At 38.0% G+C, this 26,473-nt stretch overlaps 1 protein-coding gene across 14 annotated transcripts in view; it reads left to right on the forward strand.

Moving 5' to 3' along the window:
• nrxn3a (neurexin 3a) overlaps positions 1-26,473 on the forward strand; it is a 240,899-nt gene that overhangs the window by 50,266 nt on the left and 164,160 nt on the right. For all 14 annotated transcript variants that reach the window (XR_008963687.1, XR_008963688.1, XR_008963689.1 and 11 more), the window contains 4 exons: positions 6,205-6,643; positions 8,090-8,473; positions 22,444-22,647; positions 25,111-25,137. Coding sequence is in view for 11 of the 14 variants with exons in the window: in XM_057344277.1 (XP_057200260.1) it covers positions 6,205-6,643; positions 8,090-8,473; positions 22,444-22,647; positions 25,111-25,137 (1,054 nt within the window). In the remaining 3 variants the exon portion in view is untranslated. The remainder of the gene's footprint in view (positions 1-6,204; positions 6,644-8,089; positions 8,474-22,443; positions 22,648-25,110; positions 25,138-26,473) is intronic.

The raw sequence follows: 26,473 nt of genomic DNA on the forward strand, positions 1-26,473 counted from the left end.
TTAGAAAATATATTTACGTTCATTCACCTCGGAGATGGTTTTATCCAGAGTGATATTTTGGGACATGTGCCTAAAATAATAATAAAAATAAAATATATACATAATATTTAATATATTGGTACTGTATTTCATTGTAATTATATCCATAATTTTTTATGGAGGTCATTATATTTTTGTAATAATGTATAATAAACCATATACATTTATTCACTTAAATTTACCGTCTTGCAGAAGTTAAATGTCATTCCCTTAGATCAGCTGTTCATTACCACACTTCTCATTCATCAAGTCTGGATAACATTATCAGTAACTGGATTGATCTCTAATTTAGCAAGAAATAGGCAATTACTTTGTTGTGAGGTCCTTCATTAATTCATCCTGAACAAACAGCAGACAACACAACCTCCTTTTTCTCAGCAAGCGCTACAACCGTCTGCTATCTTTTAATGACCCTCCATCAAGCTATCGCTGCCATTTTGATCTCCGAGCATTTCTCCTATCACACGGCTAAAAACATCTGCGTTTTTGCGTAAGAAAATAAAAATTTAATTTGTACTTTATTGTGCTAAATTTTGGAAAAGTCCCACCCGTGTTACAGATTACAATGAATTATGAACTGTGATATAGCGAATATGGTTACGTAACACTCACTGATGTGTTTGCTGGGCAAACAGAATGGTAATTTCAGCTTGAGACGATATCAGTCAGAACTCACATTTCCTTCACCCGTCACAAGCGGCCATAATAAAAGAAACCGAATTCTCATTCCTCATAATCTGACTTTAGGGATAAAAAGAAATGATATACACTTCTCATCTATTACAGCCTCACATTTGATTCACAAGTAGAAAATGGCAGTCATTACAGATCATGCATGGCTGCTCAAAGTCCGTAATATGGCATGAAAATGTGCCCATCTTTTCTGGATGTCTTGAGCGTTCCTGGTTTCTTATCCACCCTAATGTGCTCTTAGCTGGGTGGAGTCTACCAAAATGTCTATTTTTATGTTCTCTATATTAAAATAGCATTCAATATATTTTTTATTTTTTTAAGTAAGCAATATTTTACTACACTGTATGCCATTATTCCATTTCCAACAATAATTCCACTTAGGTTTACGAACCTTTAGCCATGCTAAAAAAATATTATTTTATTATTTATTATTATTATAATTCCCCCCAACACATTTTCTGTTCTATGGGGTATTGTAATCGGACACTTTCTTCATAGTAAATTGCTATTGGATCTGTAGTGAAGTGTAGTAATGTGAAGTGCACCCCCTTGTGGCATAGGATCCTTACTGCACTCACAGTCGAAAAGAGAATGTAGAGAAACACCTTTTATCATTGCATTATATGAAAACTTTGCTCTATGAAAACTGTTATAGTAATGCTTTACTTTTATTATTTAATGTCTATGCAATCTTTCAAGTTCTGATTTTTTAAGCACATAATAATACCAAAGGAATCTGTTTCTTTCAGTGAGCCAGGCTATTGTTTGAATGTAACTGACAATCACAGGCCTGCACAGACCAGCCTTGCGTCCGTCTCTGAAGTTAAGTGTGAAGGGCAGTAATCAGAGTATGGCGGGGCATTTGGTGGCACCAGGGGTCTGCCAGCACTCATGACTGTGGACGCTGCTGAGCTGGACTCAAGTGATCTCTCTGTTCACGCAATCAGCTTCAAGGATGCGTGCATGGAGACTGTCATTTGGTACTGTGCTGGGCTGGCTGGATGAAACTGTCTGTGCTCTTTAGACACTTGTTCGTGAGCCAGCACTGCTCTACGGATGCAAGACAGGTCTGAGAGTTTTGATAAATAGGCTGACCCAGCTGTCTCTCTCTCTCTCTCTCGCTCTCTGTCTCTCTCGCGCTCTCTCCAACATATTTCTGTCAATGTTTATTACTACATGAATATTTGGCAAGATTTCAGAGTAGGGACACTGGCCAGCCATTGAAAAAACCTAATTGAAAGACACATTCGCATTAAGCCATGTCTTGTAATTTTCTAGTAATGTTTTCTAGTAAAGTTATAGTAAAGTTTGACTTTAGTTGAGGTTAGATCCGTTTCTCTACTGTGATGCCCACTGTATAGCTGATCCTGACCTATACTATGTCCAACCAGGCCATCGAGGACTTTTCTGCACCTCATTGCCCTAAGCCCCCATGCAAAACATCCACAAAGGGCCACCTGCTACGCTTGACTAGTGAATAATCTATACCGATTTCCAAGTTTGCTTCAGTCCGACCTGGGGGCTATTAATTCCTTGAAAGTGGTGGGTAGGCACTGTAGGCAGAGATTTATAGTAGAAGCAGACGGCTGTGGATGATGAATGCGGGTGCCACTGCAGGCCCACCAAAGACAGAGAGGAGTCCGCAGGCATGGGGGGACCCTGACAATGTGCCACTACTCCAGTTCTCGAATCAACAGCATGAACCCCATATAGTAAACAAATATATTTGGGAAGTTGTATTTAATCACAGTACAATATATTGAATGGATGGTACTTTATATATCACATGGGCTGTGTTACAGAACCTAAAGAGCTGTTTTGATGTCTACCACCTAGATAGGCAGAATAAAAATACAAAGCACATATAGATATTGTAAAAGTTTCATTATATTGCATTCCAGCATTTAAAGTTACGGCCATTCTGACTAGTCTGGATACAATTTTTCATGAAACTCGTTGCAATGCATTCTGGGATTGAATTATATATAATGCAAGGCTGTTTTCGAATTTGGCCAAACTTAGATGTTTAGAACCCCTATGATACCCCAACGTGCTATCTAGCTAAGCGGTCTTTTATAACAGAGCTATGGTGTCTATTCTAAATCAAGTCTATTATGGAACTGAAATTTGTCAAACGCTGAGTTTGGATGTTACAGTGATGGCCTTTTTGGTTGTAAATAGCTTAGTTGTACAGTAGAAACTTAAAAATAGATCCAAAAATAAAATATTGGTCATCATTTTTCACCTTCGTGTCGTCCCAAACCTGTATTTGAATATGTATATTTATATCCCTCTTTCCTCTGCATAACACAAAAGAAGATATTTTCAGAAATGGTTTTGTGTCCATACAATGGAAGTCAATGGGGCTCCAGTGTTAAGGCACCAACAATCTTCAGAATATCTTTTAAAAAAGTCATACAGGTTTGGAATGACACGGGGGTTAATAATTGATAAACGAATCTTCATTTTGGGACGAGCTATCCCTTTAAGACACTCCCTTTTTTAGTTTCTCCTTTTTCTAGTTGATTTCAGAAAATGTCTGCAAGGCAAGATAACAACCTGATGAAATTCTAGTCCATCCACACGTTCAAACAAATTTCTTTCTGAGTCTGGAACCAGTCAATCCTTTCGTTCCCTTGCGGCCGAACCCATAAAGCCGAGATAGCTCTATGTAGACAGATTCATGGTGTGAGTCCCCTCATGTCTATCTGTAGATTAAGACTCAGTTACACCTGCCTGCCTCTCCTGCACCGCATCTCATACCAGGTGTTGTTAGATAAAGCCTTGGCATTATATTCAAATGTCACATTTCTACAGGCCTTCCATTGAAGCAGTCGCATCTTGCCAGTCTTTTCTCCCAGGTGTGACATTTGGTGCTTTTTTGGTCTGGTTTGCATCACACAACAAAAGTCAATTAATGGCATAAAGACTATTTGAGGTTGAACAGTTTGGACAACTAGAGTGTGATTTCTCAAGCTTGGTTACAGAATCAGCGTTCGGGATATTTCACAGTGCCGGGCATCTCATCAGCCGAATTAACCGGCTGACATTTCATGGGCCGTCTGAGCGCATCAAAATGACAATGCCACAGAGCAGCCCGGATTGCAGAGTATCAATTTGTGTCAGAGACAATAGCTGCCCCTGGTGTTGTGGACAATTTGCAAGATGAAACTTGATTTAGATAATGAGAAATGCACCAGACAGGCATTTGGAGGATAAATAGAGCTGATAATGTTACAAATAACAGCAATCATCGTCTAATCAATGTCTGCCAGTTTTCAGTCATGTATAAGTCCTCAAGGTCAAATTTGCACCTGTGAGGGCGTGCTAGGATTTTGTGCGCAAAATAAAATATCTCTGTCTCTCTCTGGTAGGAAAAGATTATTTTTGTATCTGTCCCTGTGCCTCTATTTAAAAATACCAAACAGTGTTTCGTGGTCTTAAATAAACTGCATCTGTCGAATCATTTCATTGGGTCTTTAAGTGCTTTAATTTGTTTATGTAAAAATCTGTGACTAAATGAAAAAGCGTAGGCTTCGCTCAGTGCACAAATCAGCAGAGCTCTTTCTGTTATGAGAAATGTATAATATTTTTGTAATGTTGCTTGATCTTGAACTTCAACTACCAATATTAAAGCTGATCGATGATGAAATATACAAGTTAAGGGTATAGTTAACCAAAAAATTGTCATTTTACTTTTGTATCATTTAAAGTCTGTATGACTCTTTTAAGGAAGCACTGAATGAAACATTTGACCAAAGGCCGAATACCGAACACTTTTTTTCTGTTTATTTTTTGCCAGTTTTTTCACTATTGCATAAACTGAATGCATGTGCTTTTTCTATTATGTCTTACTTTTCAAGACACAACACTGAACATTTAACATTCCATAAAAAGCACAATATGATTAAAAAAAAGTAAAACTAACAAATTAGTAAAATACTGTCAAACCGCTCGCTCCCCTCTAAAGTACACCAAAAGTTACCGACCGGTAAATGCGCTTTCGTTTGGAAATTTACTCTTGCGCCGTTTCTTTCTCTGACACTTGCCTACATGTTTAATGAATTTATAAAGCGTGCTCGTCTCTCTCTCTCTGTGCTAGTTTCTGCTGATCGCATCATCAAAATCAACAGTGTTTGGTAAATTGATTAGGCCATTTCACTTAATCGGTCGAAACATGCTTTTCTTGCTATTTTCGGTCGAATAATTCCGGTTGCCGAACAATCTGTGCATCCATAGACTCTTTCTTCTGTGGAAGATAAAAAATATATTTTGAAAAATGTTGCAGTTTTGTCCATACAATGGAAGTCAATGAGGACCCATGCTCTTTGGCCACCAGTGTTCATCAAATATCTTTTGTGTTCTGCAGAAGAAAAAGAGTCATACAGGTTTGGAATGACATGGGTGATAAAATAATGAAAATTATTTTATCACACTTTGTGTGAACTATCCCTTTAACAGCCTACAAACAGGACAGAATTTGACATCGTGGTTCACGGTTATGCCTTAGTTTCGAAGCAGGCAAAGAAATCTTACCTTCAAGATCTCAGACTTTAACACAGCCAGGGTGTCAATCCACCTGACAGGACCGTGATGGTTTACAGAAAGCAAGAAGAAATGCTATTTTCTGAAAGAGCGATAGGAGACTGCAGCAAGTTTTAGTCTTCTAGAGAAAAGTAATGGTGCTTGTGTGAGATGTGAACCAACGTAGGCTCTGTCTGAGAAATGGATCCCCCTCCGGGAGGATGATATTTATGATCTATCTGATAAGCAACACGACAGAGGAGAAAAGCCTGGAAATCTCGGTGGCTTTTCTGCAGGAACACAAGGCAATCCTTCTATTCCTCTCTGCCCTTTTGCCACCTGAGAGGAGGTCTGATATATGCCCACCACCTTTAGGATTAGCTGTAAGGGATAGAAAGCGTTTTTTTTTGTCTATTACATGTATTCCTAAACAGAATCTAGAAAAACATTTACATAAATAGATCTCTCTCAATTACTGTAGGTTCTGCAGACACACCTGAGAGATGACTATTTCATCTTTATTATGTAAAAAAAATCTGTTCTATTTTGATGGGTATTGTATCTTACATTTGGACTGGCATTAGGACCCTGCGGATGATTTTGGAAGCAGGCAGGGGGCAGGCCTTGCTTCTCAGAGCTTTTGTGTTAGAGAGCGCTGTTCCAGCTTTGTCGACCCATTACCATAGTTATCAAGAAAACCAGACCCGCATGCCCGTGCCAACGCAGCCAGAGTCAATTACCATTAAGAGACAGTCATTTTCAGGCAGTGGCTTGGCCTATTGGTATTATCACCGGTCATATTTGAATAAAGTCACCTTTCCTGCTCTCTCCATTTAGAATCCTGCCTAAAAGCCTCATTTGCATATTCACATTCATTATCTCTAAAGCCAGATAAACATATCTCATACATCATCATCAGTCGCTGATTCTGCCTTTACATCCACGCAGGTTATTTACAAAAACAATGACATCAGGCTGGAATTATCCCGCCTCGCACGAATCGTGGACCCCAAAATGAAGATCCAGGGAGATGTGGTGTTCAAGTGCGAGAACGTGGCCACCCTGGACCCCATTTCCTTCGAGACGCCCGAGGCCTACATCAGCCTACCCAAGTGGAACACTAAGCGCATGGGCTCCATCTCCTTCGACTTCCGCACTACTGAACCAAACGGACTTATTCTTTTCACCCATGGGAAACAGCAGGAGAGGAAGGACGCTCGCAGCCAGAAGAACACAAAAGTGGACTTTTTTGCGGTGGAGCTTCTGGATGGAAGTTTGTACCTGCTGCTGGATATGGGCTCGGGGACCATCAAAGTAAAAGCCACGCAGAACAAAGTGAACGACGGGGCCTGGTACCATGTGGACATCCAGCGAGATGGAAGATCAGGTCAGTGTGCCAACACCTCAAAGCAAATTAAACCATTTTTTAACACAATTCGTGTCCTTTTTCTTTTTTATATCCATTTTTTATACAATGAGAGAAAAATAGGGTCACATAAATTATATTCTACTACTGTTGGTACAAGAAATTCCATGAGTGGACCTCATATGAAAAAATACTGTTATTGAGTCTAAAAATATGCTTGTTTAATTTAAGACCCCACACATACATTGCACTTTTTTTTTTTAAGTACAAAAAGCACCTCCACTCGGTTTCATTATTAAAACAGTCAGAATCTGTAATAGCTTGTGTGTTTTCCAGGAGCGTTAAGCTCTGCAGCCTAAAGATAACAGCTTTAAATAAAAAGCACAGTGGTTATTCATCATCTACAGACAGATTTAGTCCATTGCAAGTTGACATTTCCATCCACGTTTAATGTGATGAAAGTCTTAATCGCCGCCTTCTTTTTCGTTATTTTTCTTTCGCTTTCCTTCCTCTTTCCCTACCTTGAATCGCCGGTAGTGTTGCTTAATCGATCGACGACTACTCCATATCACTTCATAGCACGAGACCCTTGGGAGGTCTTGTAGGATATCAATAATGCAGGCTTTTAGACCGAGCCATGTGGGTGACTGGCCCAGTGTCAGTTCTGAGGAGATTATGCTCATTGATCCTCTGTTTCCCACATACGATGCATTGTTTACACCAGTGTGTCCGTCACACACACCTGCTGAGGTCATATATAGAAAATAAATCCTGGGCGGACCCCCTTCACACCCCTTTTCTTCTCTTTTTCCTGCCCTCTTTTACATACTTTTTGTCTATAAATTTGGAGACACATGGCACAGTGCCTCAACTCTACAAATGAAACCATTGCCAAATTACAACACATCCAGAATTCTGATGCTTGAGCTCTCACATGCTCTGAGAGATGTGCAATTGACTCCTATCCTTTCAGTACTTTTCTACATCTCTGTGCATCTCAAGTTAAAATCTTTCCATTGACTTCTAATTGCTCATGATTTGTATTATTTTGTGTTTTTATTGTTAAATGTTTTTATTTATGGTTGCATATATTTTAACAGTTGAGTATCCTTCAACGGTTTTATTTATACATTTATTATTTTATTTAATGTATTATTAAAAATAATAATATTAATAAGCTTAAGCCAACTTGTGCCTTGATTGCAAACAACCAAACAGTTTATTTATTATTTTATTTTTTAGTATTAATTATTATGATTTATTATTAACAATTGAGTAACCTTCAGCATTATTTATTATTATCATCATTATCATCATTATAATTATTATTGTCATTATTATTATTATAAAGCTTAAGCCACCAGTGCCTTGACTGCAAACAACTGAACAGTTATTAAACCTGTTATGCTATTTTCAAGGATAAATCAACTTATTTTTCTTTTTCTCTCTTGTCCAACTTATCTACAGGCACCATATCCGTCAACAGCCGTCGCTCCCCGTTCACTGCCAGCGGCGAGAACGAGATCTTGGACCTGGAGGGGGACATGTACCTCGGCGGTCTCCCCGACAGTCGAGCCGGACTGATTCTCCCCACCGAGCTGTGGACCGCCATGCTGAACTACGGGTATGTGGGCTGCATCCGGGACCTGTTCATCGACGGCCGCAGTAAAGACATCAGGCAGATCGCCGAGGCCCAGAACGGAGCGGGAATCAAGCCTTCCTGCAACAAGATGACAGGAAAGCAGTGCGACAGCTATCCGTGCAAAAACAAAGGCATGTGCAAGGAGGGATGGAACCGGTTCATCTGTGACTGTACGGGCACCGGCTACTGGTCACGTACCTGCGAGAGGGGTGAGTGAATTGTGTTTACCTTCACCAGTCCCTGTAATCTAACAAAGCTGGATTTCCATAACACATTTCTTTTGTCTCGGCATAGGAAGGCGGTCTTAATTTTAATTGCAACATTGAATAAAAAGTATTTTCAAAATCACCGTCACGCCTGTATGTTTAGCCTTTCACCTGTAAAATCCCATCTGCTGGTGTTTGTAAACAGCGGATTAGCTCGCGCATAATCAGTTGAACTGTAAGCTCATTAATATCTCGGCACGTTGCCGTATGGAGTCGTACTTAGGGGTTTGGGAGTATTGGCTTTAATGATGTCATAGGTTGGAAAACGTCCAATCACAAGTTCAATGTTAAATTATTTTGTGCTGCTGATTGTAATGAGAGTTTTGAATGGTCATGGAGTTTTTGCTTGCAGTCGTGGCTGCATATGGTCGGGTAAGCAGGGTTTCGGGTAAAGTTGGTAAATGAGGGCTAGTGTCGCTTGTTTCTGTGAGGTTTGTTTAATTTTACACGAAAAATGTTTTTCAGTGTATCTGATGCATAGCTCTGTTTGGTGTTTATTAAAATGCGAAATCCTCATAGACCGCAATGTAACACTCCATTGACAGGGAGGCGGACATTAAATCAACCTTCCTGCACGTTCATTCACCATGAATGTCAGTCATGATGATCAACAAGGGCATCAAACTGTGTGTGTCACCTCGTATTATACAGAGCGTGAGAAGAGAGATGCGCCACTGACATACGGACCAGAGTTTTGTCATTCTGCTACACAAAACATTCAGCTTGTCAGTCACTCACATACAATCACACACACGCACGCACGCACGCACGCACGCACACACACACACACACACACACTCTTCTAACTAAGAGATATTGATTATTTGTGTGTGGGTTTGCATTTGTATGCACTATCATGAAGGAGGTGTGTGTCGTTCATTATGTGATGGATAGCGAAGCAAATTGCATGCACCTGGTCTGCTTATTTTCACGGTTCGTGTCAGAACTAATATCCAAATGTTAATATGACCCGACAACCTATACTCTTAAGAGAGGACATTGTAATTATTATGAATGCGATGCTATAAATGCAAAGCTGCGTTTGTTTAAGGCTTTTACAATGAGTGATTTAGAAAATTTGTGTGTGCAATATGGTCAGTAAACAGACTGTAGGCAGTCACTGACACTAGGGCTAATGTGGACCAAAGTTTATGCCGTTGGTCAAATAGCCCTGCAAGACTACATCCTAACTCTAAACCCACACTATGCCAAGAGTGCACACCCAGCTCTACCTGATGTTTGTCCAAATATAATATCTGCTCCATAGAAGCCTGTAGCACACACCACGCTCCATTCCTGTCAGTACACATCACACCTCCGATTTTCTCTGATGCACACTCAGCATTTCAATACTTACAATACGTGCGAATACGTGTTTTTCTGTGTCTTTGGTGTGTTATAAGTTGCCCGTGCATGTATTAGACAAATAAAATTGCAAAATTTTAAGTGTCGGAACACAAGATGCATTCTATCTAAAAGCGAATGCTCACCCAGACCTGCCTGAAACGCCTCGTGTAACCACACCCCCACAAATCTACGTCAGTTGGTGGTATGATTTGACGAGGACCGCCCAAATGTATACGCAAGTGAGGTGGGTGTACCTGTCAGTACAATTGCTTTGGAACCTGATGTTCCAAATATGGTAAGAGGCGTTACATTTCTGTCACACGCTTGTAGTATTCGACCAATCACTACACACTGGTTAACTGGCCAATCATAACACACCTCGCCTTTCAGAGGGATGAGCTTTGTAAAAAATGTGCGCGTTTCAGAGAGGCGGGGCAAAGAGGAGATACAAACATGCACGGTATGTGGAAAATACAGCGTTTTTGAACCTTAAATCGTGTATACACATTGCATAACAACGATAATATTCATTTTAGCCGTGTAATATGACCCCTTTAATATGTTCTAATGTCCATTTTGTGTGTTTGATTGGAATCAGTTATATTATAAAGAACACTGCTCTTACAAAGATTGCCCGAATATCTGAATTCGTCCATATTCTTCATTTTACAGCTATGATTTGTCAAGGTCATCACACTGTATATCCTACAGAGAATAGATAGAGCTAGAGAGTTAGAGGATAGAGAATAGTAAAGGCGTTCTTAAAGAAATCACAAGTTTTAATGCAACACTGTGCAATTTTAATGTTGTATGTCTTCTACAAACACTTTTAAAAAAAGAAAGGTTTTGTTCTGGTTTAAGAATAAAAGAGAGAAAAAGAAATGTCATTCACTCTCACCCATCTTTCATTCATAATATAACACAGTATAATTGCCTCAATGCTTTTATTAGGGGTTTACAGCATATAACAAATTTTAAGGACACATAAAACAATAAGTGATAAGTGAACAATAAAAGATAAGTGTTGAACTATGTAAACCTACCTAGTTTTAGTTTTTACCCTTTTTTCAGAATTATGGTTTGTCAATTTTTCACAACCTGCAATGCTTCAAGTAGCTCACAGCAAAATAAAGTAATACTGTGTACACAGGTAAAATCTGTTTTCATATGGTAATTGAACTCATTTTACCGCATCGTCTGATGTGCCTTGCCAATTTAGTGCTGAGATTTCATTTCGCAGATTAATCCTGTCAGTCATTAATGTAGAAAATGAGTTTGCTTGGTTAATAAATGCATAACCTCATTTCCGTGCGAACGGCCCCGATCATTACAAAAGTTCCTCAGCGGGTCTTGCCTCAGTAATGCTAAATTAAATAACCAGATCGGACGATAGCGCTATGAGCTGATACGTTTATAATTGGCTCAGATATTTTGCTCAAATGCATGGCTTGCCATGCGGATTGCTAATATCACTTGTACATGTCCACACGCGGTGCGTTCATATGTTTGCAGGCCGGGTATACTGGGAACTTTGGTGCTTTTATAAGCGTTTGAGTTAATTGCTATTGATTCAGGCAGGGTGAAGGTCATCTATGCTGGGCTGGCTGGTGGCCTCAGTGAGCCCCAAAGCCAGGACCCTGAATTACCAGAGAGTTCCCTGAACACTACAGCTATGGTTCCCTTAACGACACTCACAAATAACTATTTACACACATCTTCCTTTCTCCAAGGGTTGGGTTTTTTCCATCTTTGTCAATACTACATTTCTTCCAAACTTTATTGCAATGAAGCCCATGTGACATGGAGGCCTTTACGATTAGTGTAAAACTTGATAACACAGACTGCAGGGTCCCTCAGTAGGGCACTACAGTTTTCTTTTATGTTCCAGTTTTACTTTCCCATTTTAGCACCAAAGGCTTTTAGCATACATTGATTTGATACTGTAGCGTCTCTGATTAAGCCACAAAGAGCATATAGAGTTGACATCCGTGAGGGTTTATCTTGCAATTACTCTTTCAAGCCTAATCTAGGTAATTATGTCAGTGATTTTACTATTTCCTCAGGTTGTCTTTTCTTTTGATTGCTTTCTCTTTTTTTTTACATGATGAGGAGGAGGAACTTTGTAAAAGGCGCGATGATTGGGGTATAACTCTAAACTCACGAACATACAGAACTTGCAATGTAAAAAGCTCTAGATTTTTACAGCTTATACACACACAAACTAAATACATATACAGTGGCCCCCAAAAGTTGTTTGCACCACGCACTTTCATCTCCTTTTTTGGTACATAAATCTGTTCATTTACTTAATACATAAAGCAATGATTTGCACTCACAGAAGTTAGAATTATTTTGTTATATTTTATTTTAAACATTCCACCAGGAGGACAAAAAACAAACGGTTAAAACATGTGTGTGTTTTTCCTCCTGAATATCTAAAATAAAAAATATCAAAAGAATTCTTAATTTTGTCATCATGGCTTTATGTTTTAAAGGTTCAATGTGTCATTTTTGGAGCATCTATTGATAGAAATTCAATATAATATATATAACTATGTGTTCAGAGGAGACCTTACATAATGAAGTGTTATGTTTTTATTACCTTAGAATGAGATATTTCTATCTCTATACACTGAGGGGTCCCCTTGCATGGAATTCGGCATGTTGTTTTACAGTAGCGTTTCGTAAATACATTATCTCCTTCGACAAAAAAGTAAAAACGTGACGACATCTAAGTCCTGTGTCAGCCACCGTAGTGCTTCGAAAGGGAGGAGTGGAGTGAGCCGTTGGTCGGATTTCGTAACCTCACCCCTAGATGCCACTAAATTACACTTGACCTTTAAGCCCCAAAAGTATTTGAAGATAGAAAGGGGTTTGACATTTCTATGTTTAAACGACATAAATATACAAGGTCTTCTCATTATTTGATAGCATAATATCCAAACCATGTTCCTAAGAAATATCTTTACTTTTCTTAAGCATTTTCACCTATATAATCTTAATCATTCACCTAAATATGAAAATTTTCTCATTATTTCTAACATACAGATCAGCGCAGTAAGTGTAAATATGACGGCACGTCGAATCTTGAATGTATACAGTATAGTAGTATATAATATAGTGTTTATGTTTTACTGACAAAAGGAAGACACATACATCTTGCATGTGGGCAATTTGTGAGAGAATTGTGTTGGTGAATATGAGTTTGAGAACCAAGAAGTGCCCCAGTACTTGTTGTCTTATTTTAAACAACTTGTGAACTGTTTCATCATTTAAAAACTCTTTAAAAACATTTTTGAAATGTAGGGCCACTGTATAGTGCCACAGTATGAACTAATAAATCGATCGCACGCTTACAGTAGACACTCAGACACGCCCATATAGTTGAGCTAGAAATGTTGTTTTTGTGAGGATGATGATCGACACAGTAAGTCAGATGTTAAGAGTAAACACGATAGTATAAGATTTCATAGTTGTCTCGAAACCCTGTTATATGCCCCTCCCCTCGCTCTTTCCCTTGCAATCTTCCTGATTTCACAGCTTCAAGAAATCAGCTCATATTCTGCAGATTGTCCCTCCCTATCATTCACATCTCTCTCTGAAAAGTCTCTAATCAAGCTGAATAGCCAATCAGTGATCCGCTAACAACAGCATTCATTTGGCCCCGGTACACAAGCACATCCAGTCAGAGGTGAAAGTGAATCGAGTGTCTGCATTTTGTGTAGCTCTTCATTTGGTGACCGGGTAAAAATGATTCCTTTTTTGTGAGCTGCATCAGTGTGTTGACATACCAAACTCCATCAATAGAACATATTCAACATGAGAGTACAAAACATGCCATTCCATCCGGAGAGGGTAGAGGTAGTCTCACCTGCCGCCTGAGGAAAAGGGGAGATAGCATTGCTTTATACCTGACAGTTGTGGATATTGGATATTTCAGGCTGTCAACGTTTTCTCTTTCCAGTTTTCTCACTATTCTTGCACCTTTTATGTATTTAGAATACATTTTTTGATACTTTAAATTGTAGATGTGTTCATCCACATGAAGCATGCTGCTGACTGGCTTTCTGGTCCTCAAGTTATGTTTTTATAAAGGGAGGGAATTTAATTCGGACAGGCCTGTGAGTCACTACAGTTTAACCTCTTGGGTCTAGGACGAAGAGGTCATTCTGATCAGCATATTGAAGAACTCAGACTTAACAATTTATGTGAATATTATTGATTGATGAACATTTGAATGAACTAAATAACGTGCAAACTGACATGACATAAATCTGGCATAATATATTTTTTGCACAATTATTTGATTCACTATCTTAAATGTCTTAAAATATACATTTACGGTGACTTAAATGAAACCGTTTCACGTTTAAAAGCATTCTAATAAATTATTCATCAGAGAGAAATTCTAAACATGCTAAAAAATATCTTCCAAACATATTTTGTGTTGGAGCCACAACATTTGACTTATTATGTTTTAGGCAAAAACAACAGGGCAGAACACCGAAAATCTTCTCTCTAAAAATCTTTTTTCTAATCTGTCATCTTTCAAAATGTGAGTGTGGCATGTAACACTTCTATGTTCCTCTTATAGACCGATAATAGTGTTGTGTTGACTGTACAGGAAATATTTCAGGGTCTGTGTCTGTGATTTAGCACAAAACATGAACGGGAAAGACAATAATGATTTTTCCGTTGTGGCAAAAACATGATTTTGTTTCAGTTTACAAAGAAAAGGAGAAGCCACATTTCTTTGCAAAAGGTAAAGTTGTTTTTTCCTCCTCTGTTTGTCTCTGTGCTCTTATCTGTCATCCAGACATGAATAATGATTGAAACAAGCAGACTGAAGAATATTGGTCTGTTGAGTTAGCACAAGAGTGATAAGTGATAAGAGATGAAGCTTTTCTTGGTTATATCAGTTCATCTGCCACACAAATATGTGTGTGGATGATTTTCAGATATATAGCCGTTGAGAACATTAAGAGACCATTCCAAAGTTTCATTTAAGAAGCTTTTATATATGTACTGTGGTCATTCCAGTCCACTGTCTGTTGAATTTCAACAAAATCAAACCTTAGGAGTGACATAAAGTCATCTAACAGCAATGTGAAAGACTGACAGCATGACACATGAAAACTGTGATAAAAAAGGTTATCACATAAACATAAATTTTTCCCTAAATACATGTACAAATACTGTTGTATTGCTTAAAAGGGAATGTGAACTTGTTTTCTTTGCAACATCTGAGGTCTGAAAAATACAGAGCATTTTTTCTGTTATTTTGACCTGTTTCTCCCTTTTTCATTTTCTGCAAATGAATAGAACAAATATCTTTATTTGAAATTTGGGAGAAATATTGTTAGTTGGTCACAGAATAAAACAAAAATGATAATTTTACCTAAACGCACCTATAAATAGTCAATTCAGAGAAACTGAAAAACAATTTGAAATGGTCTCTTCATTTTTTTTCAGCGGCTGTATTTTATTTTAGATTTAAGATTTTATCTTATGTTTTTTATTATTAAATGAAAGTATTATTATAATTAAAATATTATTACGATTTTTATATGTCATACTGTATTTTATTCTTATTTTAAGGTTTACAAATGTAGGAATAGGCTTTTGAAATACACATTTTACACATGTGTAGTTAAATCAGAAATCAGTGATGCTGGCACTGTATATTAAAAAAATATTTACTGGATCCCATCGATGTGTATTCATGTGTAAAGTTTGCAAGATTGCGTTCAATCTTTAAAACAATTCTGAGTTTTGAGACACCATCAGTGCAAATATAATTAAACACCGCCTGGATATTTCAATTTGCTGTTGGGCTATTTCAGACTTTTAGAAATATGCTATGGTTTGTCACTTCACATGTTGAATTTGTTTCCGTGTCAACCAGACTTTATGCTGATGCTCAAAAGTCTGGCTAATCGAGACTGCAGACTCTCAAGTCACTGAATAGTAAACAGCATTTCAAAAGTGTTTTATTACATCGCAAATTTAGGCTGGCATTATGTAAAGTAGTCATCATTGAGCACTACACAGTATCTCATTTTACATCAATACTTTTTCTTTATTATTTCCATGCATGGAGGCCAGGTCTCTCTCTCTCCGTCACTGCTGGTTAGAGGAGCAAGAGGGGAAGCCCCATGATAATCCAGCTAACATCCTTTCAGAAGACCATCACAGGCATGCTGAATTTTTCAGATTGCAGGTGTTGGCAACCTCAAAAACCTTCATGAATTATTGTTGGTCGAGGGCTTTCGTGAGGTGAAACCAGCCTGTCTCACAGTTTCTATAGTAATTTGTGCCAGGCACTATATCATTCGTCCTTTTCCCCTAAGAATTAAAAATAAGACATTAAAGAGGAAAGCAAAAGTGCAATAGAGGACGCAATGTTCCCAAGACACTTTGAGGCTCATATACACTCTAAAAAAAAATGGTGCTATATAGCACTAAAAGTGGTTCTTTGCTCGTAATCATAGGGGAACCACTTTTAGTGCTATAGCACCATATCTTGGTGCTTCAGGGGTTCTTCGGAGGTTCTTCGGGGTGACCGAGGTGCTATGTAGCACTGTTTCCGTATGAAGAACCTGTTAAGCCTCTGTATGGTTCTTCAGCGGTTCTATATAGCACCTCAGTCATCCCAAAGAACCGCTGAAGAACCACTGAAGCACCAAAATATGGTTCTATAAAAGTGGTTCTAAAAAAACTATTTTTTTACAGAATGTAGGTGCAAAAAATGGTTTGAAAAAGACGTGTCTGAGCTTTGCCGTCAGCTTTTATTGTACTGTACATCAATGTACTCATTTGTTTCTATTATTATTATTTCTATAACTTATTTAATGCTCTAGTGTTATTTATAAACAACTATCGTGATATGGTGAATAGTAACTTTGCAGTATTTAAATATGTAAAAAAATAAGTACTGTACTTAGCTTTACAGCATTAACATACTGTAAGTTAATGTATGCTATAAACTACTGTAGTTATTTTAATTGTAATTTAACTGTGGTTTAAAATACAGAAGCTTGCTGGCTATTTGTTGCCAGTAAGTTACTGTTGATTTTATGGGAATTTTTTTACAGTGTGACGTATACGATGAAAGCATCAGATCCGATACTGTAATTTGATCTTTTTTCAGAATTTCATGTGAAATGAGTTTTGCATTACAGTTTTTCGTTGTTGGAAACATTGGAACAGGTTGGGGCTTTTCCCGAGAGACGAAAGCGAAAATCTTCGTTTGTCTCTACTTGATGTCATTCCTACTTAGCAGAAGCAATATAATCTTGTGATTTTTCCTTTGTAGGCCTTTTTGCCCCTATAGGAACGTCCTGCCAATAAGGAACCAAAAATATATCCAATGAAGAAAAGAGAAATGGAAGAAAAGGAGGGAAGTAGCCAGATAAGTTTATGAAGGGCCTTGTGTTTTTGCTTTAAGCGTCGCCGCTCCACGGGTGAAAACGGTTCATTTTCAGTGGCAGGAGAGTTATTGAACTGTTTCTAATCGTCGCTGAAGTTAAATGAGCGCAGAGGAGAGTGGTCCGCAAGCAGCTTCCACGATCGCAGCTGAAACAGAACAGAGTAAATCCTTTTGTTGCGGTGTAGGGAGGAGCAGAGGAGGATGTGCCTACTCCTCTCGTTTTAAGGGTCGCTTTAAATTATTCAAGTTGTTGCTGCAGTATAGCTACAATTCACTGTGTATTTATGGCAACTGCGGGTGTCAGAAACCCCCCTAAGGCTTTCACTATAAACTGATCTGGGCCCGCACCAGTCATGTTCTGGAGCGTGGGAGCTGATTTGCACTTTGAAATGGTTTTTGAGGATGCATCACAACCTGAACATTATCTAACCCTGGGTACTACTATACACGGATGGCAAAGGTTCTTTCCAGTTGTTAATTGTTTACAGTGTCAGGATTATTTAAGTTTAACTTAGAGCGTTTAATGTTGGTTGACATTAAATGTGCAAATATCACTGCAGTGTTATGACGGACATTGATATGATGTGGCATCTGCCTCCATCTAGTGGCATTTGAGGGATTTTTTTCTCCGCTTGTAAGATAGAGGACATTTTAAGGACAGATGCTATTTTCTGGATTTTTATTCTGTTTGATACTATTCATAAGAGAAGTGTTGAGTTTAAGGATCAGATTTAATTGTTCAAATTATTAAGATGAAAATGTCAGCGAGATACAATATGCATTCTCTGTTTTTAACCAATGTGTATTCTATTTGTTATTATTTCAAATACAGTAGTGTCACAATCTATTGTAAATAAGTTATTTTAGGGTGGGTAATAGCAGTCCGCACACACGCATGCGTGCGGTTTAGACATCAATGTTTTATCCACAGAGGCAGAGAGTGTAATACACTAGCGTTCTCTATATAAAAGTGAAAAGCTCGTCAGTATTCATTTGACCATTTAGATGCCTGTGATAGGTGAGGAGTGTCACTTCCCACAGTCCCATTCAATCACAAGGACAGATACATATCAACTGTAGAAAAAAATAGACATTGTACAAGTACAAGTACAGTGTTGTTGACAGTAAAACCTGTCACTGACCTGCAGTGAAACCCCATTAAATTTGTGATATACTGTTTTCTACATAAAATTATACTACATCATACAAAGAATATTATGTAAAAATTTAACATTGATATCTTTAATATTGACTCAGTAAACCATGTCGAAGATTGAAACCATTAATGGTTGTAATCAAACTTTGATGCTCATTATCTCATTGGTCTGCTTATAACAGGCAGGGTCGTGTTTGATAGGATGAAATATTAAAACTGAGTTGTATTAGTATAAGGTGTCATCAGGAATGACCTGAAATCTAAATTGTCCAGATGTCAGACATAGAAAAAATCCCTCTCTTTACATCTTAATTTGCAGCATGGTGCACCACAGGAGATTATAGAGGCAAAGAGACTGAATCAAACAGCAAAAGACAGAGGCAGCGCCTCTTCCTGTTTTGAAGAATTGCCCATCAGATGGGCTCACGTGGAAAAGGTCCAATTGCTGCCAGCATTAATGTTCTTGTCATCCTCAGTTTGGGCTCCTGGTTTGCTGGTGAACAGCAGGAAGACTGACAGTTTAATGAACATTGATTGGCTTTTGATGTCTGATGCTTCTCTCATTATGTCATTGAGACAGATCCGGGTACGGGTCATCCCGGTCCCTCTGCGCTGTGTAGATGATGATGATAGATCATATCGCAGACACACCTTAATTAAGCCTCCTGCGCTCACTCAATATTAGAAACAAAATCAATACATTTGTATTCCAGAGCCGTAGCCGTTCGGGTTAATCGAAACATCATGACACAGACATGTGCCTGTGCCTCAAGCAAGGGACTTTATGAGAATATAAACATAATTCTGTATGTGCTTGCAGATGCATGCGGGATCCATAAACTTGTGCCACATCTGCCAATGACTGATAAAATAAGAGCATTTATGAGCTATTAATATTTTTACTAGCATTACTTAATTAAATGTGGCACCCCTTGAAGTACTTCTTATCTTTTTAAAGTGGTTTTAGTTGAGTTACAAAGTTGCAAAGCTACATTTGACATGCATCCGCTGCTTGGTGAGTGTTAATATTAAAGACTTTGCATGCACAAATGTATTTGGGTAGACAAAAAAAATATTTTTAAGATTGGGGTCAAAACTGGTATAAATCTTATATTTATGTTAAATATGTCATATGCCATATTTTTAGTTAACTTATACAGTATAGTCCTGCTCCTGCAGGATGACAAATAAATTGATAAAAGTGTGTACAGTTTAGTCCACAAATTGTTACGAGGTCTTAAAACTGCGTGCATAATAATAAAATAATTAGAATAATGCATTTTTCAATAACATGTCACACTAAAGTGCACGGGCATTTCAATTACCCATTTCCATCCTCTAGAACATGCACAAATACTCAAATGTATTAATGCAAGACCTTAATGCTTACTAATAGCACTTATAGCAGTTGAAGATAACATATAGTGCAGATTCTGCGAAGAGAACAAAAAATCTGATTAAACATTCAATGCAGTCATCAATTAGTAAGATGGAATGTCAGTTAAAGCCCTTTATTTATTGAATTAGCCTCTCCCATGAGTAATGCTTTTTTGCAGCTCATTTGACTTTCATGAACTGTTTCATTTGGGCATGTGATTGAATAAGTTCTGTGTTCATTATTTACGTGGGAAAACAAATGCAGGCCTTAATTAATGTACTGAAATGTCGGGTGTGATTTTTATACAGCTCTGTGTACTGCGTGCATCATCTTATGGGGGGAAACAGGGCGAGACGTGGCCGACGGGTGCCCTCGCGTGTTCCGAAACGCATTTACGGGAGATTAAACAGCAGTGTATCCAATCTCACAGACTCGCTCAAAATGGCCGACCGCGTGCTGTTGTGTAACATCGGCCCCTCATTGAGACCCAGTGCCACCCTCTGAAGATCTCATTCCCTTCAGTGAACTGTCACTTCTGCCATGTCCTCTCTGCCATGTTTCTGTCCGCCCGCATCAACACGCCGCTCAATAACATTGAGTGAAAGCATATCAAAATGATTTTGCATCAGAGTTTATCGTCAGATACTGTCTAGAGGTTAGTCCCACTTATCTTTCTCTCTTTCTCTCTGTCTTTAATAATGGCAAGTGTGACCTCAATTTCTCTTTCTCACTCTCCACTCGCTGTGCCGTGTGAAATTAAAATTGGCGCGGCCCCGGGCATGCGGGATTGAAAAGCAGCTAATCGCACATAATAACATATTGATCTCTGCATGTGTAATTGTAGAGTTTGTCAGCGGTTCATATGCATCGATTAGGCATCACAGTATAGGAATGACTTAGATGCATTGCCTTTGTGTACCCTGCTGAAAATAAAACAATAGAACTTTGCCCAAAGCACAAAATATTTAATGGATTTAATGGTTATAATGGGAATTGTAGTGGTTTTAATAGAAACTATAATGGTGTCTACTGGAATAATGCCCAAAACACACTACAAAAAAATTGTAGTGGTTTTAATGGAAAATGCGAATGTTTCAAAATTATATTTTAATGGAAATCATTAGAATTTCTGTAATGATTTCTGTTGGGTTTGTAGTTTTTTTTCAGCAGGGTGTTTTTGAAACATTTATTTGTGATTAATCATGTATCTGTTTAAGCCACTCCAAAATTTTTTTTTACATATTGACACCTTTACCAACTCATAATAAATAAAATAATTAACATTGTTTTTGTTTGATTTTATAGATCCATGTCTGTCCTTTTTTCTTGCAACATATAATCTTGGCTGATATAGGGTGACCATACGTGCCATTTTTCCAGGACACGTCATGGCCAGGATTTCGGGTGCGAGGTTGTATTTGTCCACCGCATACGTTTATTATTTCAGGTTTTATTTCAGAAAAGCAACGTTAAATTTTTTTACGTTAATTTTTCAACGTTTAAATTTTAAAGGTAAGAATGAAACTACAATGATCATATGTCTTAAGAGGAATGTTAATTTTATAAAAAAATTTAACTGAAATGTGAGAACCTCGATGACGTATGCGGTCGACAAATGCGACACACCTGAATTCCTTGCCAGGACGTGTCTGGAAAAAATGGGATGTATGGTCACCCTAGGCTGATAATCTTACTGTCCTGGTTTGATATTGCGTACAAAGTAGAGGTGAAGAAAAACTTGACACAATAAAACTTTTCCCTAGACAATGCCGTGTCGCTTCAAATTCTGTCTTTATTGTCTTTCGTTTTCATTCAACACACCTGCTAAAACCCATGGAGTCAAAGCCGACATTTAATGCCTGGCTGGCTTTTCTGATACTTTCCAATAAAGTGAATGACAGTTACAGGCTCAGGATGGAGAGGGAGGGCATCGCTGCGCTGTCAGTCCCGTAGCAGTGTGCCTGGCTGGGCAGATGTGTGGCAGCTTGCTGAAGTGTGCAACTTTTCCCATGACAGGACAAAACTGTTCATTTACCTGTTGAGCAAGTGCACTGAAACCTGTGGGAGGCTGAAGCATGTTAACTCAGTTTGCTCTGTTTTAGTCACATTCCACCAAAAGAAAGACATATGCACCCTTTTAAAAAATATATAGTCTCATTGAGCTTTTAAAGGTGTTAAAGTGAAAAAACTGTCATCTTTTACTAACCCTCTCGTCATTTCAAACCCGTATGACCTCTTTCTTCTGCAGAACACGAAAGAAGATACTGTATTTTAAAAAATGTTGGTAACCGAAGGACTGCAGTACACATTGACTTGCATTGGTTTTGTGTCCATGCAATAGAAGTGAATGGGCAATGCTGTTGTTCGGTTACCAACATTCTTCAAAATATCTTCAAAATGGTTTGAAAGGACAAGAGGGTGAGTAAATGATGACAGAATTTTTATTCTTGGATGAGATAAGGTCAACATGAAATGGGGTGATTCGTATGCACAACAATATTTCATAGACATTTCTTTTTTTGTCTTGTTTTCTTTTTCGACAGAATGTCAAAGCTTGCTTTTCTCACTCCTCTAAAGATAGCTCTTGTATTTTTTGTACACAGAGGCGTCCATCCTGAGCTATGACGGTAGCATGTACATGAAGGTGGTGATGCCCTCTGTGATGCACACTGAAGCGGAAGACGTGTCCCTGCGCTTCATGTCTCAGCGGGCGTACGGCCTGCTCATGGCCACCACCTCCCGCGACTCCGCCGACACTCTTCGGCTGGAGCTGGACGGAAGTCGCGTCAAACTCACGGTCAACTTAGGTATTGTATATAACCCCCTCCTCCTTCAGGATGCAGTGCCTTTCTTTTTCTCTTTCTCTATGTTCATCATTCCAGCCTCTCTTGACTCCATCCACATTACCCTCATTAATAAGATTGTGTTTATGGTTTGTTTTATTTGCATGCTTCACCAGACATTTGTTCAAATTGATTGGTTGTTTTTAATAACGATACTGATGTTAAACATCTCAAATTTAACTTAAATTTCAGGTACTAATTGACATTAGGGCTGGGCGGTATGACCAAAGTCACCCTGTGATTACTTTTTAAACATGACAATGTATATACACGCATGTATACATATCACAATATCATTTTTGCTGTAAATTCTAATGTTTGTTTTAATGCCTTTTTTAGTTAATCTGGCAAATTAAATATGTAAATAAAAGTTACTAGGTAATCTCATTTTATTCTTTTACATTGAATTTAGTGGCCAACAATAAAAATATATGATTTTTCACAAATAGTAAATAAGTCTGCCATTAAATGTGAAATCTGCTTTACATTATATGATGCTCAAGTTAAGAACAAGAGAACATATTGTGTAACAGATGTGTCTCTGAATACAGAATCGATCAGCCACTTTTAAGGATGTTTTACCTTTTTTGCACTCTCAAAGTGTGGATTATATATACACTGTGAGAGTTAATTTGACCTATTTTAGCACTGGTGATTTTGCTGTGTACCAGTTGCAACTCATTTTCACATCCTCCATATTCTTAATGCGCTTATGCAATATTAACAGACATCAATAATACCCATGCAAATGTATATGGCAGGAAAAATCTATAGCCTAAGTTTACACATTTCTATTATCTTAAAAAATACATAGCAGCGCCATACCGCCCAGTCCTAATTGACTCAACGTTTGGTGCATCTTTTAAATATATTAACCATGATCATTGCCGAAGTGAAGGCAAAATGTCCTTTGAGACAGTCACAGCACTGCCTAACAGATCTTTCTGTTTGATATTGGGTTTTTTTAAAGATGGATAATTAACTGGAATTTCAGACACTTCCCAAGTGTTGTGACTTTCTGTCAAACTCAACACTAATTCTTATCATCTTTTCAACTCGACAATGTCTCCATTAACTCTTTTCTGACAAACCTCATTTTCTGTCTCAGTTGGTTCCGTTTGTGCTTCGGTTGGTATTTTCTTTCCGTTACATCACCACCATCATCACTCCCCCCACCCCCCCCCCGATTTTCTGACACACATTCTCCATGATATGTCAAAAGATGGTATTCACCCCTTCAAAGGCCCTTTAGCCTGCGGCCCGGTCGGCAAACAGCCCGAGAACAGAGCTCTCAGCTTCACCTGCAGCTGGTAGAACCTCTCAGTCCTCGACCCAACACCGTTACTGTTAGAAAAGACACCTTAAAGAAAGTGACGACTCACACCTCACTGCACGTAGAGACAAACATACTTACACTGTATGCATACAGTATAGCTCTGAAAAAGACAATGTGAATGTCTGCATACTGTACACACAGAAATCCGACAGCTTTACATCTTTAAACTGTACTTTAATTGTATACAGCTGTGTGTTTATTATTAGAATGCACAGGACTGTCCAACTTTCCAAAATACACGGTTATGTTACTGTTAAAGTTATTGTAGGACACAGTAGCTCTATATGGTTATGCATTTACAACCAGGACAGCCCGTGTGTCAGATCGTAGTATGTTAAGTGCTCATTGGAGTGGTACAATACACACACTCAGGAAGATGTAGTTGTAGAGGTACGGCGGCCACTGCACGGTGCTGGTGCTTATTGGATCGAGGCTGTTTGCTCCCACTTTTCTGTTGCGGTTGACGACACATGGTAAACCCAGCCACACAGAGCCCAACCCAGAGCACGATTATCTTTATTTTAACATTTTATAGCAATATATCATGTCAATCAATAACCATAAAGTAAGCATAAAGCATGATATTGAAAAGTCAAATTGCCCCATCACCAACTTCTTGCTAAAAGCTTAAAGCATATTTAGCTAATGAGCTGGTGTGGTTTCTATGGGGCAGGACCTCAGATAGATCCAGAAAGAACATTCATAAAATAAAAAAGCTCTGGGTTGCATAATCTTTGTGGTTGGTGAGCTCCAAGCGGCCATTTTAAGATCTCGTTTCTTACTGGAATATTAGTTATTTGACATTTTTTGTAAATGTGTAAAAATGCTTACTTGTAACAGAAAATCAGTAATACATTCGATTTATTATTATTATTTACCGTATCAAATATTCTTTAAAATAAGATGATGGACAACTGCAGCAAAATCATTCAGTGCTTTCACATTTAACTGTAATGCTTTTGTATTATAACAAAATGGCCGCCTCTTTGCATGTGGACGTCCCCGGAAGGGTGGAATTATTGTTTTTGGATGTCTGCAGCTGTAACCTTGAAGGATGCAATTTCATCTGTCACTTATTTTCCCCCATCTAGACTGTATCAGGATAAACTGTAACTCCAGTAAGTTAAAACTCAAGTTTCATTTTGCTCTTAATGATTCTCATGTTGAAAGAAATGTCTTAAGTCTTGTACTTCTTCCTCTGTTAAGTCGAGGAGAGTGTGCATCTAGGGTCAGTTGATGGACCTCTCCTAATCTCACGATTACCGATTCTGAAGTGGTGGTGACTTAATAATCATGGCTTGCTTTTGACGGCCTGTAATTTATCTGTCGCGTGAATTTATTTCCTGCTCTATAAGCATCAAATGAGAAATAGCTTGAGGCTCTTAATTTGTACTTTGAGATACATTCTGAACTTTTAGTCTGGTTATTTACTGCTTTTTATAAGGAATGCAATATTTGGGAGTAACACGGGTGCATAAATATGAGAACATCTTGTGCATGCTGTGCGGTGCGTAAATTTGAAACATCTTGTGCATGCTAAAATACATGTTATGTGTTTAAGATTTTTTTCCGTGTGCAATAATTACATTTTGTGAGTTAGCTTTTAAGTCACATTATAAAGTCACCACATATGAAACGCTTTTTGATAATAACAAATAAATACTCATATAGAGCATGGAAAATACATAATGCTAATGTTTTCGTCATGTTTATGTTTGTTTGTTTATATGGTGTATGTTTACTGGGTTACCTGTTTTTTTAGGTCAAACCACTGCCAGTTATTTAAAAAAGAATCCCAATAATTCCCTGTTATATGTGTATTTCAAAATGTGCACAGGAACACTTTATTTTAAGTACATTTTGGATTTGTATAGCATAATAAATGTATAATTCTAAAAAAAATTGTTTAGGTTGTTTTAACCTATGGTTTGGTCAAATATGGACAAACCCAACCATTCTAGGTTGGGTCCATCCATATTTGACCCAAACATAGGTTTAAACAACCCAGCACTTTTTAGAGTGTAAAAAGAATAAAGAATATAGAACAGAACTGAATAGAATAGTTGTTTATTTCAGGTATATGACTCCTAGAACAGAAGTATCAAATATCTTTTTCAATGCTAGTACACTGTTCTTTAGCTGTGATTTTTCTGGCTAGTTGTATTTTTGAAAAGTCTACTTTTTGCTTTTACTCATAAATAGGTCTTGGTGTCTCTCAATGTAAGCATTGTAACTCAGTAAAAATATTTTAATTTTTCTAAATAAATTAAACCACCATGATTTTCTCTCTTGGAAAGGTACGAGTTTTCTTATATTAGCGGACATGTTTAGGCGTTTTATAGGAAATATGTACCTCTGTACACTTTTTGCAGCTCCACAAAACACATACCATCAGGTACATATTGCTACAGTTTTGAGACACAAAAGTCCACTGGGGGCGCTAGAGAGAAGAAC

The sequence above is a fragment of the Triplophysa rosa genome, linkage group LG10 (genome assembly GCF_024868665.1).
Source record: "Triplophysa rosa linkage group LG10, Trosa_1v2, whole genome shotgun sequence".
Classification (NCBI taxonomy): Eukaryota; Metazoa; Chordata; class Actinopteri; order Cypriniformes; family Nemacheilidae; genus Triplophysa; species Triplophysa rosa.